Raw genomic sequence first — 19,202 nt, forward strand, 5'->3', positions numbered from 1 at the left:
TGTAGCCTTGTAGTATAGTTTGAAGTCAGGTAGCGTGATGCCTCCAGCTTTGTTCTTTTGGCTTAGGATTGACTTGGCGATGCGGGCTCTTTTTTGGTTCCATATGAACTTTAAAGTAGTTTTTTCCAATTCTGTGAAGAAAGTCATTGGTAGCTTGATGGGGATGGCATTGAATCTATAAATTACCTTGGGCAGTATGGCCATTTTCACGATATTGATTCTTCCTACCCATGAGCATGGAATGTTCTTCCATTTGTTTGTATCCTCTTTTATTTCATTGAGCAGTGGTTTGTAGTTCTCCTTGAAGAGGTTCTTCACATCCCTTGTAAGTTGGATTCCTAGGTATTTTATTCTCTTTGAAGCAATTGTGAATGGGAGTTGACCCATGATTTGGCTCTCTGTCTGTTATTGGTGTATAAGAATGCTTGTGATTTTTGTACATTGATTTTGTATCCTGAGACTTTGCTGAAGTTGCTTATCAGCTTGAGATTTTGGGCTGAGACGATGGGGTTTTCTAGATATACAATCATGTCATCTGCAAACAGGGACAATTTGACTTCCTCTTTTCCTAACTGAATACCCTTTATTTCCTTCTCCTGCCTGATTGCCCTGGCCAGCACTTCCAACACTATGTTGAATAGGAGTGGTGAGAGAGGGCATCCCTGTCTTGTGCCCATTTTCAAAGGGAATGCTTCCAGTTTTTGCCCATTCAGTGTGATATTGGCTGTGGGTTTGTCATAGATAGCTCTTATTATTTTGAGATACGTCCCATCAATACCTAATTTATTGAGAGTTTTTAGCATGAAGGGTTGTTGAATTTTGTCAAAGGCCTTTTCTGCATCTATTGAGATAATCATGTGGTTTTTGTCTTTGGTTCTGTTTATATGCTGGATTACATTTATTGATTTGCATATGTTGAACCAGCCTTGCATCCCAGGGATGAAGCCCACTTGATCATGGTGTATAAGCTTTTTGATGTGCTGCTGGATTCGGTTTGCCAGTATTTTATTGAGGATTTTTGCATCAATATTCATCAAGGATATTGGTCTGAAATTCTCTTTTTTTGTGGTGTCTCTGCCAGCCTTTGGTATCAGGATGATGCTGGCCTCATAAAATGAATTAGGGAGGATTCCCTCTTTTTCTATTGATTGGAATAGTTTCAGAAGGAATGGTACCAGCTCCTCTTTGTACCTCTGGTAGAATTCGGCTGTGAATCCATCTGGTCCTGGACTTTTTGTGGTTGGTAAGCTATTGATTATTGCCTCAATTTCAGAGCCTGTTATTGGTCTATTCAGAGATTCAATTTCTTCCTGGTTTAGTCTTGGGAGGATGTGTGTGTCTAGGAATTTATCCATTTCTTCTAGATTTTCTAGTTTATTTGTGTAGAGGTGTTTGTAGTATTCTCTGATGGTAGTTTGTATTTCTGTGGGATTGGTGGTGATATCCCCTTTGTCACTTTTTATTGCATCTATTTGATTCTTCTCTCTTTTCTTCTTTATTAGTCTTGCTAGCAGTCTATCAATTTTGTTGATCTTTTCAAAAAAACCAGCTCCTGGATTCATTAATTTTTTTGAAGGGTTTTTTGTGTCTCTATTTCCTTCAGTTCTGCTCTGATCTTAGTTATTTCTTGCCTTCTGCTAGCTTTTGAATGTGTTTGCTCTTGCTTTTCTAGTTCTTTTAATTGTGATGTTAGGGTGTCAATTTTAGATCTTTCCTGCTTTCTCTTGTGGGCATTTAGTGCTATAAATTTCCCTCTACATAGTGCTTTGAATGTGTCCCAGAAATTCTGGTATGTTGTGTCTTTGTTCTCATTGGTTTTAAAGAACATCTTTATTTCTGCCTTCATTTCATTATTTACCCAGTAGTCATTCAGGAGCAGGTTGTTCAGTTTCCGTGTAGTTGAGCGGTTTTGAGTGAGTTTCTTAATCCTGAGTTTTAATTTGATTGCACTGTGGTCTGAGAGACAGTTTATTATAATTTCTGTTCTTTTACATTTGCTGAGGAGTCCTTTACTTCCAACTATGTGGTCAATTTTGGAGTAGGTGTGGTGTGGTGCTGAAAAGAATGTATATTCTGTTGATTTGGAATGGAGAGTTCTGTAGATGTCTATTAGGTCCGCTTGGTGCAGAGCTGAGTTCAATTCCTGGGTATCCTTGTTAACTTACTGTCTCGTTGATCTGTCTAATGTTGACAGTGGGGTGTTAAAGTCTCCCATTATTATTGTGTGGGAGTCTGAGTCTCTTTGTAGGTCACTCAGGACTTGCTTTATGAATCTGGGTGCTCCTGTATTGGGTGCATATATATTGAGGATAGTTAGCTCTTCTTGCTGAATTGATCCCTTTACCATTATGTAATGGCCTTCTTTGTCTCTTTTTATCTTTGTTGGTTTAAAATCTGTTATATCAGAGACTAGGATTGCAACTTCTGCTTTTTTTTTTTGTTTTCCATTTGCTTGGTAGATCTTACTCCATCCCTTTATTTTGAGCCTATGTGTGTCTCTGCACGTGAGATGGGTTTCCTGAATACAGCACACTGATGGGTCTTGACTCTTCATCCAATTTGCAAGTCTGTGTCTTTTAATTGGAGTGTTTAGCCCATTTACATTTAAAGTTAATATTGTTATGTGTGAATTTGATCCTGTCATTCTGATGTTAGCTGGTTATTTTGCTCGTTAGTTGATGCAGTTTCTTCCTAGCCTTGGTGGTCTTTATAATTTGGCATGTTTTTGCAGGGGTTGGTACCGGTTGTTCCTTTCCATGTTTAGTGCTTCCTTCAGGAGCTCTTGTAAGGCAGGCCTGGTGGTGACAGAATCTCTCGGCATTTGCTTGTCTGTAAAGTATTTTATTTCTCCTTCACTTAGGAAGCATAGTTTGGCTGGATATGAAATTCTGGGTTGAAAATTCTTAAAGAATGTTGAATATTGGTCCCCACTCTCTTCTGGCTTGTAGAGTTTCTGCCAAGAGATCAGCTGTTAGTCTGATGGGCTTCCGTTTGTGGGTAACCCGACCTTTCTCTCCGGCTGCCCTTTACATTTTTTCCTTCATTTCAACTTTGGTGAATCTGACAATTATGTGTCTTGGAGTTGCTCTTCTCGGGGAGTATCTCTGTGGCGTTCTCTGTATTTCCTGAATGTGAATGTTGGCCTGCCTTGCTAGATTGGGGAAGTTCTCCTGGATAATATCCTGCAGAGTGTTTTCCAACTTGGTTCCATTCTGCCCGTCAGTTTCAGGTACACCAATCAGACGTAGATTTGGTCTTTTCACGTAGTCCCATATTTCTTGGAGGCTTTGTTCATTTCTTTTTATTCTTTTTTCTCTAAACTTCTCTTCTCACTTCATTTCATTCATTTCATCTTCCATCACTGATATCCTTTCTTCCAGTTGATCGCATCGGCTACTGAGGCTTCTGCATTCGTCACGTAGCTCTTGTGCCTTGGTTTTCAGCTCCATCAGGTCCTTTAAGGACTTCTCTGCATTGGTGATTCTAGTTATCCATTCATCTACTTTTTTTTCAAAGCTTTTAACTTCTTTGCCATTGGTTCGAATTTCCTCCTGTAGCTGGGAATAGTTCGATTGTCTGAAGCCTTCTTCTCTCAACGTGTCAAAGTCATTCTCCATCCAACTTTGTTCTGTTGCTGGTGAGGAGCTGCATTCATTTGGAGGAGGAGAGGTGCTCTGATTTTTAGAGTTTCCAGTTTTTCCGCTGTGTTTTTTTCCCATCTTTGTGGTTTTATCTACATTTGGTCTTTGATGATGGTGACGTGCTGATGGGTTTTTGGTGTGGATGTCCTTTCTGTTTGTTAGTTTTCCTTCTAACAGACAGGACCCTCAGCTGCTGGTCTGTTGGAGTTTGCTGGAGGTGCACTCCAGACGCTGTTTGCCTGGGTATCAGCAGTGGTGACTGCGGAACAGCATATATTGGTGAACCGCAAATGGTGCTGCCTGATCGTTCCTCTGAAGTTTTGTCTCAGAGGAGTACCCGGCTGTGTGAGGTGTCAGTCCGCCCCTACTGGGGGGTGCCTCCCAGTTAGGCTACTCGGGGGTCAGGGACCCACTTGAGGAGGCAGTCTGCCTGTTCTCAGATCTCAGGCTGTGTGCTGGGAGAACCACTACTCTTTTCAAAGCTCAGTTGGAAATGCAGAAATCACCCATCTTCTGCGTCGCTCACGCTGGGAGCTGTAGACCAGAGCTGTTCCTATTCGGCCATCTTGGCTCCTCCAGTGAGGTTCTTAATAGGGTAAAAATTGGAACTGTTTGTCAATGGCAGATCTGTCACCAGCTTTTTCAGACTACAGCAGTGAAGGCTGTCTGTGATTCATAACTACAACCACTGTTTCTATTGCCAAATGCCATTTTGGTTTATGACTTTATCATACAATGTGCCTATAAGTTTTTTTTTGTAATTGAGGTACAATTTATATAAAAATATTTACTCTTGATAGAAAAGATACAAAGTATGTTTTCTGACCACAGTGGGATGAAATTATAAATTAGTTAACAGGAAGAAATTTAGTAAACCCACAAACATGTGGAAATTAAACCACATACTTCTATGTAACTAATGAGTCAACGAAGAAATCAAAAGGGAAATTAGAAAATACTTTGAGATGAATAAAATAGAAAATGATGCAGCTAAAGCATTGCTTATAGAAGTTTATATTTGCAAGTGCCCATCATAAAAAAAAAAAAAAAAAAAAAAAAACAAGAATAAGGATCTAAAATCAGTAACCTAACCTTCCAACTTAAGATGCTGGAAAAAGAAGCACCCATTAAACTTAAAGCATGTGAAGGAAGGGATACTAAATACTAAAGATTAGAGTAGAAATTAATTAAACAGAATAGAAAAACAACAGATAATCAACAAAACCAAATTTACTTCTCTGAAAAAATCAACAAAATTGACAAACCTTTAGTTATATTGACCAAGAAGGAGAGAGAAGACTCAAATTACTGGACTCAGAAATGAGAGGACCAGAAGATGGACATATTAGAAAAAAAAAGGAAAAGCGAGGATACAGTCGAGGGTGGTGGCTTATGTCTGTAATCCCGCAGTTTGAGAGATCAAGGCCGGAGGATCACTTGAGCCCAGGAGTTCAAGACCGGCATAGGTCACATAGGGAGACCCCATATCTACATAAAACAAAAAAAATTAGCTGCGTGTGGTGGCTTGTACCTATAGTCCCAGCTACCTGGGAGGCTGAGATGGGAGGATTGGTGTGCCTGGGAGGTTGAGGCTGCAATGAGCTGTGATTGTGCCACTGCACTCTAACCTTGGTAGTAGAGCAAGACCTTGGCTCAAAAAAAGAAAAAAGACATTATTACAGACCTGACAGAACTAAAAAGTATTATAAGTTAATATTATGAAAAGTCATAGGCTGGGTGCAGTGGCTCACACCTGTAATCTCAGCACTTTGGGAGGCTGAGGTGGGCAGATCACGAGGTCAGGAGTTCGAGACCAGCCTGACCAACATGGTGAAACCCCATCTCTACTAAAAATACAAAAATTAGCCTGGTATGGTGGTGCATGCCTGTAATCCCAGCTACTCAGGAGGCTGAGGCAGGAGAATCACTTGAACCTGGGAGGCAGAGGTTGCAGTGAGCTGAGATCGCGCCCTTGCACTCCAGCCTGGGCGACAGAGCAAGACTCCATCTCGAAAAAAAAAAAAAAAAGAAAAGAAAAATTGTATACCAATAAATTAGATAACTTAGTTGAAGTGGACAAATTATTAGAAAGATAAAAACTACTGAAAATGACTAAAGAAATAGACAATCTGAATAGATCTATGACAAGTAAAGTAATTGAATTAGTGATTAAGAAAACCAACTAAACAAATCCATGCAAAGAAAAGCTCAGGCCTCAATGGCTTCACTGGCGAATTCTACCAAATATTGAAATAAGAATTAATGCAAATTCTTTACAAACTCTCCCAAGAAACAGAACAGGAGAGAACACTTCAAAACTCATTCTATGAGATACCAGAAACAGTCAAAAGACATCATAAGAAACAAAAACTACAGACCAGTGACTCTTATGAATGTGGATCCAAATATCTTTAACAAAATACTAGCAAATCAACTCCAGCAACATACAAATAGGAGTATATACCATAATCAAGTGGGATTTATTCCAGGAATGCAAGGTTGGTTTAGTATCTGAAAATAAATGAATGTAATACACTATTGAGGATAAAAAACATGATCTTAACAATAAATGAAGAAAAAGCATTTAACAAACTCTTAACACCCTTGTAGTATAAGAACACATAAACTATCTTGTAATATTTTTGGGCTTTAGGATCGAATAGGTCGGGAATAGACGGAACTTCTTGACGCTTGTAAATGGAATCTAAAAAAAAAAAAAAATGACAGGAAACATCATACTTAATTTTGACAGATTGAATGCTTTCCCCCTAAAATGAGAAACAAAACAAATAGGTCATTATATTTTTCTTCACTTCTGTTTAACATTGTACTAGAGGTTCTTGCCAGGGCTATTAGGCATAGAAAAGAAATAAAAGTCCTCTATGTTGGAAAGGAAAAAGTAAAATTATCTCCCCGTATTCACAGGTGACATAACCTTGTATGTAGAAAATCCTAGGGAATCCACTAAAAAACTGTTTGAAGTAATAAATGAGTTTAGCAAGACTGCAGGATACAAAACCAGCATACAAAATATAAATTGTATTTATATACACTTGCAGTGAACAATATGAAAATGAAATTAGGAAAATAATTCAATTACAGTAGCATCAAAAATAATACTTATAGCTGGGTGTGGTGGTGCCTCTTGCCTGTAATCCCAGCACTTTGGGAGGTTGAAGCAATAGAATCTTTTGAGCTCAGGAACTGGAGACCAGCCTGGGCAACTCAGTGAGATCTCATCTCTACTAAAAATTGAAAAAATTAGTCAGGTATGGTGGCACATGCCTGTAGTCTCTGTTGTTTGGAAGCTGAGGAGAGAATTGTTTGAACGTAGGAGGACAAGGCTGCAGTGAGCCTTATGAGCCTTGATTATGCCACTCCACTAAGCCTGGGCAGCAGAATGAGATCCTTTCTCTATTAAAAAAAAAAAACACACAAAAGAAAACTTACGAATAAATCTAACAAAAGAAGCACCAGTAATATCCAGATACTATGGTACTATATGAAGATAGATATAAAGATAAATGGAATAGAATTGAGAGTCAAGTCCAGGCATGGTGGCTATTGCCTGTAATCTTAACACTTTGGGAGGCTGTGGTAGGCAGATCACTTGAGGTCAGGAGTTTGAGACCAGCCTGGCCAACATGGTGAAACCTTGTCTCTACTAAAAATACAAAAATTAGCCAGGTGTGATGGCACACGCCTGTAATCCCAGCTACTGGGGAGTCTGAGGCAGGAAAATCGCTTGAACCTGGGAGGCAGAGGTTGCAGTGAGCTGTGATCACACCACTACACTCCAACCTGGGCGACAGAGTGAGACTGTCTCAAAAGTAAAAAAAAAGTATTGAGAGTCAAGAAATTGGCCGAGTGTGGTGGCTCACGCCTGTAATCCTACTACTTTGGGAGGCTGAGGTGAGCAGATCACTTGAGCCCAGGAGTTTGAGACCAGCCTGGGCAACATGGCAAAACCCCATCTCCACAAAAAATACAAAAACTAGCCACAAATGATGGTGTGTGCCTGTAGTCTCAGCTACTGGGGAGGCTGAGATGGGAGGATTGCTTAAGCCTGGGAGGTTGAGGCTGCCAGTGAGCCGAGACTGCACTACTGCAGTCCAGCCTCAGTGACACAGCAAGACCCTGTCTCTGACAAAAGAAGAAGAAGAAGGAGAAGAAATAAACTCGTGTCTTTGGTCAACTGATTTTCTGTATGGATGCCAGTACCATTCAATGGAGAAAAAAATTGTCTTTTCAATGCATGGTGTTGGGACAACTGTCTATCCACATGTAAAAGAAGAAAGTTGGAAACTTACCTTATACCATGCAAAAATTAACTCAAAATGAATCAAAGACCTGAATATATGTGAGCTAAAATTATAAACCCCTTAGAAGAAAATACAGTAGTAAATTTTCATGTCCTTGGATTTGGCAGTGGATTATTAGATATAACAAAAGCACATGTGGTAAAAGAAAAAAGTAAATCAATTGGGTTTCACCAAAACTGAAAACTTGTTTTTCAGGGGACCCAAGAAGGTGAAAAAAACAACCCACAGTGTGGGAAAAAATATTTGTAAATCATATATATAATGAGGTAATTGTATTTTTTTTTTTTTTTTTTTTTTTTTGAGTCGGAGTCTCACTTTGTCATCCAGGCTGGAGTGCAGTGGTGGCTTGACCTCAGCTCACTGCAACCTCTGCCTCCCAGGTTCAAGTGGTTCTCCTGCTTCAGCCTCCTTAGTAGCTGGGATTACAGGCATGTGTCCAGCTGATTTTTTGTATTTTTGGTAGAGACGGGGTTTCACTATGTTGGTCAGGCTGACCTCAAACTCCTGACCTCAAGTGATCCACCCACCTTGGCTTCCCAAAGTGCTGGGATTACAGCGTGAGCCACTTCACCCAGCTGGTAATTGTATTTAGACTATCTAAGGAACTCTTACAACCCAATAATAAAAATACAAACAACTCAATTAAAAACATGACAGAGGAGGGAAAGTGGCAAATTAAAAAAAAAAGTATTAAACTAACATGGGCAAAAGATCTGAATAGGTATTACAAAAAATCTAATAATCCACTGCCAAATAGATATACAAAAAAGATAAACATACAACACAAAAGCTTAACATCACCTGTCACTAGGGAAATGCATATCAAAACCACAATGAGCTGAGTGCCGTGGCTCACGCCTGTAATCCCAGCACTGTGGGAGGCCAAGGAGGGTGGATCACTTGAGATCAGGAGTTTGAGACCAGCCTGGCCAACATGATGAAACCCTGTTTCTACTAAAAATACAAAAATTAGCCAGGCATGGTGGTGGGCTCCTGTAATCCCAGCTACTTGGGAGGCTGAGGCATGAGGCTCGAACCTGGGAGGCGGAGGTTGCAGTGAGCCAAGATCTTCCCATTGCATTCCAGCCTGGGTGACAGAGCAAGACTCTGTCTGAAAACAAAAAAAACCAAAAAACCCACAACGAGATGCCATCTCAATTTCTAGGATGGCTGTAATAAAACTGCCTCCCAGGCTGAAGTGATCCTTCTGCCTCAGCCTCCCAAGTAGCTGGGACTACAGTTGCATGCCACCACGCCTGACTAACTTTTGTATTTTTTGTAGAGATGGGGTTTTGGCATGTTACCCAGGCTGGTCTTGAACTCCTGAGCTCAAGAGATCTGCCTGCGTCAGCCTCCCAAAGTGCTAGGATTACAGGAGTGAGCCACTGTGCCTGGTGTTCGCTCAGCTGCTTTCAAAAAGTCTGGCAGTTCCTCAAAAAATTAAAAATAGCCTTACCATAGGACCCAGCTGTTCTACTTGTAGATATCTACCAACAAACTGAAACGTATTAACTAAGAAGTTTGTATGTGATTTTTTTTTTCCCCCAGATGGAGTCACTCTGTCAACCAAGCTGGAGTGCAGTGGTGCGATCTTGGCTCACTGCAACCTCTGCTTCCCAGGTTCAAGCAATTCTCCTGCCTCAGCCTCCTGAGTAGCTGGGACTGCAGGTGCCCACCACTGTGCCTGGCTAATTTTTTTGTAGTTTTAATAGAGACGGGGTTTCACCATGTTGGCCAGCCTGGTCTCGAACTCTTGACCTCAGGTGATCTGCCCGCCTCAGCCTCCCGAAGTGCTGGGATTACAGGCATGAGCCACTGCACTTGGCCCTATGGATGTTTATAGCAGCAGCATTCATAATAGTCAAAGGTGGGAGCAAGTCAAATGACCATCAGCTGATGAATTGATAAATAATGCACGTTGGAATATTATTTGGCCATTAAAAAGAATAAAATACCAATACATTCTACAACTTCGTTGGACTTTGAAAACATTATGCTAAGTGAAAGAAGCCAAACACAAAAGACCACCTATTGCATGATTCAGTTTATATTAAATTTGCATAATAGGTTAAGTCTATAGAGACAGAAAGTACATTAGTGGTTGGTTAGGGCTTAGGCGAACAGAGAGATAGGTTGATAGCTAAAGGATACAGAATGGCTTTTTTTTTTTTTTGCAGGAGGGGGATCTTTCTGTAATGATAATGTTTGAAAACTGACTGTGGTGATGGTTGTGCATATATGTGCAAAACTAAAGAGCACTGAATTGGCCAGGTGCAGTAGCTCATGCCTGTAATCCTAACGCTTTGGGAGGCCAAGGTGGGAAGCTCCCTTGAGTGCAGGTGTTCAAGATCAGCTTGAGCAACACAACGAGACCTCATCTGTGCAAAAGAACTATCAGGTGTGATGGTGCACATCCGTAGCCCCAGCTACTTTGGGAGGCTGAGGTAAGAGGGTTACTTGAGCCCAGGAGGTCAAGGCTGCAGTGAGCTATGATGACATCACTGCGTTCCACCCTGGGCGACAGAGCGAGGCCCTGTCATTTATTCATTCATTCGTAAATACATACTTACATATACATACATACACCTATACATACATACCATTGAACTGTACATGTTATCTGGGAGAATTGCTTACGTTTTCTGGGAGAATTGCATGGTATGTGTATTATATCTTATCATAGCTATTAAAAATTTATACTTCAGGCGTGGTGGCTCACGCTTGTAATCCCAGCACTCTAGGAGGCCAAAGCAGGCAGATCACCTGAGGCCAGGAGTTTAAGACCAGCCTGGCCAATATGATGATAACACTGTCCCTACTAAAAATACAAAAATTAGCCGGGTGTGGTGGTAATCCCAGCTACCCTGATGGCTGAGGCATGAGAATCACTTGAACCAGGGAGGCAGAGGCTGCAGTGAGCTGAGATCACGCCATTGCACCCCAGCCTGGGCGACAGATTGAGACTCTGTCTCAAAATAAATAAATATAAGAAAAAAAATTATACTTCACTGAATTTTGGTGAATTTATCAACATTTACATTTTTTCCACGTTTTGGCTAATTTGAATAATGCTGCTATGAATATTCACTTATAAGTTTTTTGCTTAATATATATATGTTTTCAGTTGGATGTATACCAAGGATATTCACTTAAAAATTTTTGCTTAATACATGTTTTCAGTTCTCTTGGATGTATACTAAGGAGAGGAATTTTGGGGTCATATGATAATTAAGTGTTTAAGTTTTTAATAAAATTGTCATAAAATACAGATTAACATAAAATTTACCATGTCAACCATTTTAAAACATACTGTTTAGTGGCATTAAGTATGTTCACAAAGTTGTGTGATCATCACCACACTTCGTTGACAGAGCTCTTTTTGTTTTGCAGAAGTGAAACTCTATACCCATTAAACAATAACTCCCCATGTCCCCATCCCCTAGTCCCTAACAACCACCATTCTATATTCTGTTTTTATAAATTTAACTACTGTAGGGACTTCAGGTAAGTGGAATCATGCAATATTTGTCCTTTTGTGCCTAGCTTATTTTTCTTAGCATAATGTCCTCAAAGTTCATCCACATTGTAACGTGTGTCAGAATTTTCTTCCTTTTTACAGCTGAATAATGTACCATTTAAGTAAATTGGAGAAATCATGCCATTTTCCCACCGAAGTAAATCCTTCATATGTATTTTTTAAGGATATCAATTATAGCATGCATCACATAGTAATGACATTTCAGTCAAGGATGGACTGCATATACAACAGGGGTCCCATAAGGTTATAATATTATATTTTTACTGTACTTTTTCTATATGTCGATATGTTTAGATACACAAATACCATTATGTTACAGTTGCCTACAATATTCAGTACAGTAACATGTTGTACAGGTTTATAGCTTAGGAGCATTAGGCTATATCATGTAGTCTAGGTGTAGTAGGCTTTACAATCTAGGTTTGGGTAAGTACACTCTGATGTTTGCACAATGATGAAATCACCTAATGATGCATTTCTCAGAATGTATCCTTGTTGGTAATTGATGCATGACTATATTTACTTTTCATGTTTCTCTTGTTTTCCTTAATCTGAAAAGATCACTCAACCTTTGTCTTTCATTACCTTGACATTTTTGAAGAGTGTAGGGCATTTATTTTGTAAAATGTCTTGCAGTCTGGTTTTATCTGATATTTTCAGCTTAGATTCAACCAATGCCTTTTGACAAGAATATAACATAATTTTTTGTCCCTCATAATGTATAACATCATGAGGCACAGATGACGTTTGACTTGTTGATGATGTTGCCTTTGATACTTGGCTTAGGTGGTGTCTGCCAGGTTTTGATTATAGAGTTATTTGATCCCCAAAATTAAAAATAGAATTGCCATATGATCCAACAATTCACTTCTGGGATATACCTCTATAAGGGCTGCCATAACAAAATGCCACAGGCTGGATGGCTTAAACAACAGAAATTGCTCACGTTTCTGAAGTCTAGAATCTAAGACTGAGGTGCTGGCAAATTCAGTTCATAGTGAAGGCTCTCTACCTGGCTTAAAGACAACTGCCCACTCGCTATGTGGGCATATGGCCTCTCCCCTGTGCATGAGGAGAGAGAGCTCTCATAAGGCCACTAGAGTCCCATCGTTATGACCTCATTTAACCTTAATTACCTTCTGAAAGGCCCCATCTCCAAATGCAGTTATAATGTATTGCATTTCTTTTGTAACTATGACTGTTGGGTCATGAGTTCCTTAAGGAAACTCATTTTTCCAAAGAAGACATATAGATGGTCAATAAGCTAATATGAAAAGATGCTTAATATCACTAATCACTAATCATTAGGGAAAGAAAATCAAAACCACGGTGAGATACCACTTCATACCCATTAGGATAGCTATTGCCAAAAAGAAAAAAAAAGTATTGGCAAGGATTGGAACCCTTGTGCATTGATAGTAGTAGTGCAAAATAGTGCGGCCATTGTGGAAAACAGTATGACAGTTCCCTAAAATTCATGGGTTGGAAGAATTAATATGTTTAAATGTCCATATTACCCAAAATGATCTACAGATTCAGTGTAATTCCTATCAAAATTCCAGTATCATTTTTCACAGAAATAGAAAAAAAGTCTTTAAAATTTGTATGAAACCACAAAAGACTGAATAGCAAAACAATTTTGAACAAAAAGAACAAAGCCAGAGGCATTACATTCCCTATTTTCAAAATATATTATAAAGCAGTTGTAGTCAAAACAACATGGTACTGGCATAAAAACAGTACCAAAGGAACAGGATAGAAAGCCCAGAAACAAACCCATGCATTTATGGTCAGCTGATTTTTGACAGTGATGCCAAGAACACACACTGGGTAAAGGACAATCTATTCAATAGATGATGCTGGGAGAAGTGGTCATTCACATGCAGGAGAATGAAATTAGACCCTTACATCATACACATACTTGAACTGAGTGGATTAAAGATTTAAAACATAAGAACTGAAACTGTAGAACTACTAGAAGAAAACACAGAGAAAGCTCTGTGACATTGATCTGGGCAATGATTTTTTGTTGTGATTTTAAAAGAGCAGGCAACCAACCAACAACAAAAAATAGACAAATGGGACTGTATCAAACTAAATAGTTTCTGTACAAGAAAAGAAACTAAGTGAAGAGACAACCCATAGAGGTAAAAAAAAAAAAAAAAGTGTAAACCATATATCTGACAAGGGCTAATATCCAAAATACATAAGGAATTCAACTAAGTAGCAACAACAACAACAAAACCTGGCTAAAAAATGGGCAAAGGACCAGAACAGACACTTCATACAGATGAACAACAGGTTCATGAAAAAGCGTACAACATCACTAAGCGTCGGGAGAATGCACATTAAGTGAGATGTCACCTCACATCTATTAGAATGGTTTTTATAAAAAAGATGAACAATAACAAGTGTTGGCATGGGGAGACAAGGAAACCCTCGTACACTGTTGGCGAAGATGTAAATTAGTACAACTTTATGGAAAACAAGATGAAGGTCTCAAAAACCTAAAAATAGAACTAGCATGTGATCTAGCCATCCCACTTCTGGGTATATGTCTAAAGGAATTGAAATCAGTATGTTGAAGGGATGCTTGCACTCCAATGTTGATTGCAGCAGTATTCACAATAGCCAGTGTATGGAATCAACCTGTTTATCAGCAGATGAATGGATAAAGAAGATGTGGTGTATAACATGCAGTGGAATACTATTCAGCCTTGTAAATGAAGGAGATCCTGTCATTCATGACAACGTGTATGAACCTTGAAGACATTATACTAAGTGACATAAGCCAAACACAGAAAAACACATGCCACATGATCTCATTTGTATGTGTAATTTTAAAAAGTTGAACTCAGAAAGTAGAGTGATGATCACCAGAGGCTAGGAGTGGTAGTAAAGTGAGGGAGCAGGGAGTTGCTGGTCAAAGGTTATAAAGTTTCAGCTCAACAGGAGGAATAGGTGGAATAGGTTTTGAGATCTATTACATAGCAGGTGACTATAGTCCACAATAATGTATATTTTAAAATAACTAAGAGTGGGGAGGTACAGTGGCTCACACCTGTAATCCCAACACTTTGTGAGGTAGAGGTGGGAGGATTGCTTGAGTCCAGGAATTCAAGACCAGCCTAGTCAATGTGATGAGACTCTGTCTCTGCAAAAGTAAAAAAAAGTAGCTGGGCATGGTGGCGTGCACCTGTAGTCTCAGGCTGAGTCAGGAGGATTGCTTGAACCCAGGAGTTCCAGGCTATGTGAGCTATGATTGTGCCACTACACTCCAGCCTAGGTGACAGAGGAAGACGTTGTCTCTTAAAAAACAAAAACCTAAGTGAACATTTCAAATGTCTCACCACAAAAAATGATAGGTGATGGATATATGTTAATTAGTTTGATTTAATAATTCCACATTGCATACATGTATTAAAGTATCACGTTGTATCCCATAAATATATATAGCTATGACTATAATAAAACATTAAAATCAAAAATAGATAATTTGTGGAGAGATACTTTGAGATTATGTAAATACGCTCTTCCTCATCAAACTACCCACCATTTTAGCAACTGTTATTAAATCTTGCCTGACTTCGTTATTACCATAAAGAGAGCTTGCCTCCCCTCCCTCCCTCTCTTCTTTCCTTCGTGCTTTCCCTCCCTGCCTCCCTCCCTCCACTCTCCCTCATTCCTTCCTCCTTCCTTCCATTCGTCTCCCGTTTTATTATATAATAGTATAATCATCATTTTTTGAAGTTTAAATTGTGTCTTTATAATAATTTTTATTTTTTATTATTTATTTACTTATTTATTTATTTATTTATTTTGAGAAAGAGTCTCGCTCTGTTGTCCAGGCTGGAGTGCAGTGGCGCAGTCTCAGCTCACTGCAAGCTCCGCCTCCCAGGTTCATGCCATTCTCCTGCCTCACAGCCTCCCGAGTAGCTGGGACTACAGGCGCCCACGACCACACCTGGCTAATTTTTTTTTGTATTTTTTTTTTAGTAGAGATGGGGTTTCACCGTGTTAGCCAGGATGATCTCGATCTCCTGACCTTGTGATCCACCTGCCTTGGCCTCCCAAAGTGCTGGGATTACAGGCATGAGCCACCGCGCCCGGCCAATAATTTTTAAATACAGGATGTTACTCGTTGTGTTCTGTGTATCACAGTAGGAAGAAAGTCATGCTTTTAGATACTTTTCAAAGTTCTTCTCATTTATCCTCTCCTTGATCATTTCACTTATTGGATAGCTAATCCTCATTTGAGAGATTAATAGATGTAGTTCAAAGACTTGAAAGGAAATTAATGCAGTTTTCTTGTGTAGCATCTGCACAACTGAAATTGAGGGTCTTCTGCTTTCTTTCCTATTTGTAAAGATTTTTCTGGGAGAACAAAGTTCTTGTTAAAAGAGGGTATCCATTAGAATCTGCGTACAGAATACACCAAATTGTTATCTGTCCTTAAAAACTATTCATATCAAGGATCACCTGAGCCCAAGAGTTTGAGACCAGTCTGGGCAATATGGCAACATCCCATCTCTACAAAAATTTTAAAAATTAGCCAGGTGTGATGGCACACATTTGTGGTCCCAGCTACTCAGGAGACTGAGGTGGGAATATCTCTTGAGCTTGCTAGGCCGAGGTTGCAGTGAATGCTGATCACAACACTGCACTCCAGCCTGGGTGACAGAGCAAGACCCTTATCTCAAAAGAAAAAGAAATCCATATCTATGCTGAATGGATCAGTATGTTATTTTTGTCTTATTCAGCTTCATTCTCAGATTTTGTTGATACACAGAACCATTTATTTTTTTAATATATAGCAAAATTGTAAATTAATTTTTATTTTTGACACAAATTGGTCTTATTATTAAGATGTGGGATGTGGTTTGCTTACTTGCTCCCTTAATATAAAAATGATGGCACTTCAATGGCCTGACAAAGTGTGTAACACCAAAATAGCATCTGCAGACACTTAGCAGTTTTTTTTAATTAATAAGTTTTTATCCAACAGTATAAAGAAAAGCAGTTCTTAATGATGATGACCTTGATGCAAGAAGTGACCTGTAGGGGAAGGACATCATAAAATTGTAATTGTTTCCGTGAGAGCCTGAGACTCTCTTTTGAGCTAAGATTCAGTGTGCAGTAATACATTGATTGTGCATTATTGTTGCCTGGTTAACAGAAGCTAGAAGGATTTAGTTTGTTGCTTGAAAATCAAAGTGTTTGTAACAGAGGTGCAATCAACAGTTTAGTCATGAGAAATGATGTTTTTATACTAAATATAAATAGTTCATTTGTTTATGTCTTTTAGGGGGCGCGGTTTGAGACAGAGTCTTGCTCTGTTGCTCAGGCTGGAGTGCAGTGGCGTGATCTTGGCTCACTGAAACCTCTGCCTCCTGCGTTCAAGCAATTCTCTGGCCTCAGCCTCCCAAGTAGCTGGGATTGCAGGTGTGTGCCACCACACCCGTCTATAAATTTTTTTTTAAAGAAATGGGGCCTCGCTGTGTTGTCCAAGCTGGCCAAATCCCATTCACTTTTCTCCACACTAGTGACTCACTTTGAGAATCATTATCCATTAGTGGGTAATGTGACCAATTTCATGAGATGTGATTTTTTTTTTGAAAAAGAAAATAAAATACAAATATCAGAGTAAATCACAAGCTATAAGGTAAATATTGTTTTGTTAAACTTGCTGTATGTGTGTTTTTATGTACTGTGTTGCAGTATTATGTGTTTCTTACTTTGGGTGCTAGTCAAAAGAAGTTTGAAATCCAGAGTTTTGTACCATTTTTATTACCTCATGTACAACCTCATTTCTTCAAAGTATTTTAAATTTATGTTACTATGTTATGCAAATAGCTTATTTTAGTAGCATTGGACTAGGGTAATGCAGGAGGAAAACTGATAATTTATTAAAATTCCTGGTGAGAAGTGCTAGCATACAAAATACTGATAGTACTAAATGTTGACAAGGATGTGGCACATCTAGAATACTTATGCAGCACGGGTGGAAGTGTAAATTAGTACAGCCATTATGGAAAACTATTTGGCAGTATCTTCTTTTTTGGAGGCAGTATCTCACTCTGTCACCCAGGTTGGAGTGCAGTGGCATGATCACGGCTCACTGCAACCTCCACCTCCGAGGCTCAAAGGATCCTCCTACCTCAGCCTCCTGGGTAGCTGGAACTATAGGTGTGTGCCACCACACGCATATAGTCCCATTTGCCCAGGGTGGTCTTGAACTCCTGGGCTCAAGTGATCCTCCTGCCTTGGCCTCCCAAAGTGCTGGGATTATAGGCATGAGCTACTGTGCCCAACTGGCAGTATCTTCTTAAGCTGAAGCATGTCTTGTTACCTATCAATTCTACTTCTACATGTATATCCAAGAAAAATGTGAACATGTACACCAAAAGCCACGTACAAGAGTAATCACAGTAGCATCATTCAGAATAGCCAAAGACTGGAAATAACTTAAATATTCATCAACAGAAAGGCTAAATAGATTTTCATATATTTACAAATGAATACTGTATAAGTAACAAGAATAAATGAACCATTGCTATCTGCCATACCTTGCATAAATCTCACAAACATAATATTAAGCCACAGAAGCCAGATACTATTTGATTTCATAAAGTACAAAAATAAACAAATGAACCTGTGTGTTAGAAGTCAGGATAGTAGCTATTTTTGGTGGTGGTGTGGTGAGGTAGTTGCTGGGAGGAGGAATGCGGGATATTTCTGGAGTGTTGGTTATATACTATTTAATCTGGGTGCTTGTTATATATGTGTATTTGTGAAAATTTATTGAGCTGTACACTTAAGATTTTGCATATTTCGATATTAAAAGTTTTAAAAATTTATACATTTTTGTCTGGTTTTAAAATTTGAAAGCAAGTAAAACGCAATCAGCGATGAATTTTAAAGTACCTACTCTGTACAAGGCAAAGTGCTAGCTATTGGGAACACAGAGATGAAAAACTAGGACTTTTATTTTCTAAGGACTCATGTTTTTTTGAGAAGACACGTACTCAAGTAACATGATGCTAGACAGACTGTCCTGAGAATATAGGGCTTGAAATCACCCCTAAGGTTGATGCATTGCTTTTGTTTCTGGTCTTGTCTGTGTTTGTTAAGATATCTTAATCTTGCCCTTTTTTCCTTTTTCTTTTCTTCTTTCTTTTTTTTTTAAATAGCATCTGACAGATACGTCTCATGGTGTAAGAAATAAGTGCCTGCAGTTACTTGGCAATCTTGGCTCTTTGGAGAAAAGTGTCACAAAAGATGCAGAAGGCCTAGCTGCCAGAGATGTCCAGAAGATTATAGGGGATTACTTCAGTGACCAAGACCCACGTGTCAGAACAGCAGCTATAAAAGCCATGGTAAACGTGATTATGGAAACTAGTTGGGGCTAGTGTTCATTTTTGTTTTTTAAGTTTATAGCTGGTGCTGCCTTGGATACACTGTGAATTCTTCAGCATATACTTTCGGGAAGGTATTGGTAGTGGCCTCATGGAACTCAGTGACACACATTCCTGTATACAAGTGTGCTTTTTTGGCTTTCTCTGGTAGCTTTCATGTGTATTTATGAAACATGGAAAGCACAATAGGAACCTGTTATAATTCCTTTGACTTGGAGGCATATGACTTGGTATGATATTATAATAGGGGGAGGTGGTGTTAATCATTTTTTCTTTAGCCTTCATA

At 39.1% G+C, this 19,202-nt stretch overlaps 1 protein-coding gene across 3 annotated transcripts in view; it reads left to right on the forward strand.

Moving 5' to 3' along the window:
* The window catches only part of INTS4 (integrator complex subunit 4), a 127,428-nt gene that overhangs the window by 24,472 nt on the left and 83,754 nt on the right, over positions 1-19,202 (forward strand). For all 3 annotated transcript variants that reach the window (XR_004033592.1, XM_003254669.1, XM_030828890.1), the window contains exon 5: positions 18,692-18,877. Coding sequence is in view for 2 of the 3 variants with exons in the window: in XM_003254669.1 (XP_003254717.1) it covers positions 18,692-18,877 (186 nt within the window). In the remaining variant the exon portion in view is untranslated. The remainder of the gene's footprint in view (positions 1-18,691; positions 18,878-19,202) is intronic.

The sequence above is a fragment of the Nomascus leucogenys genome, chromosome 15, assembly GCF_006542625.1.
Source record: "Nomascus leucogenys isolate Asia chromosome 15, Asia_NLE_v1, whole genome shotgun sequence".
Classification (NCBI taxonomy): Eukaryota; Metazoa; Chordata; class Mammalia; order Primates; family Hylobatidae; genus Nomascus; species Nomascus leucogenys.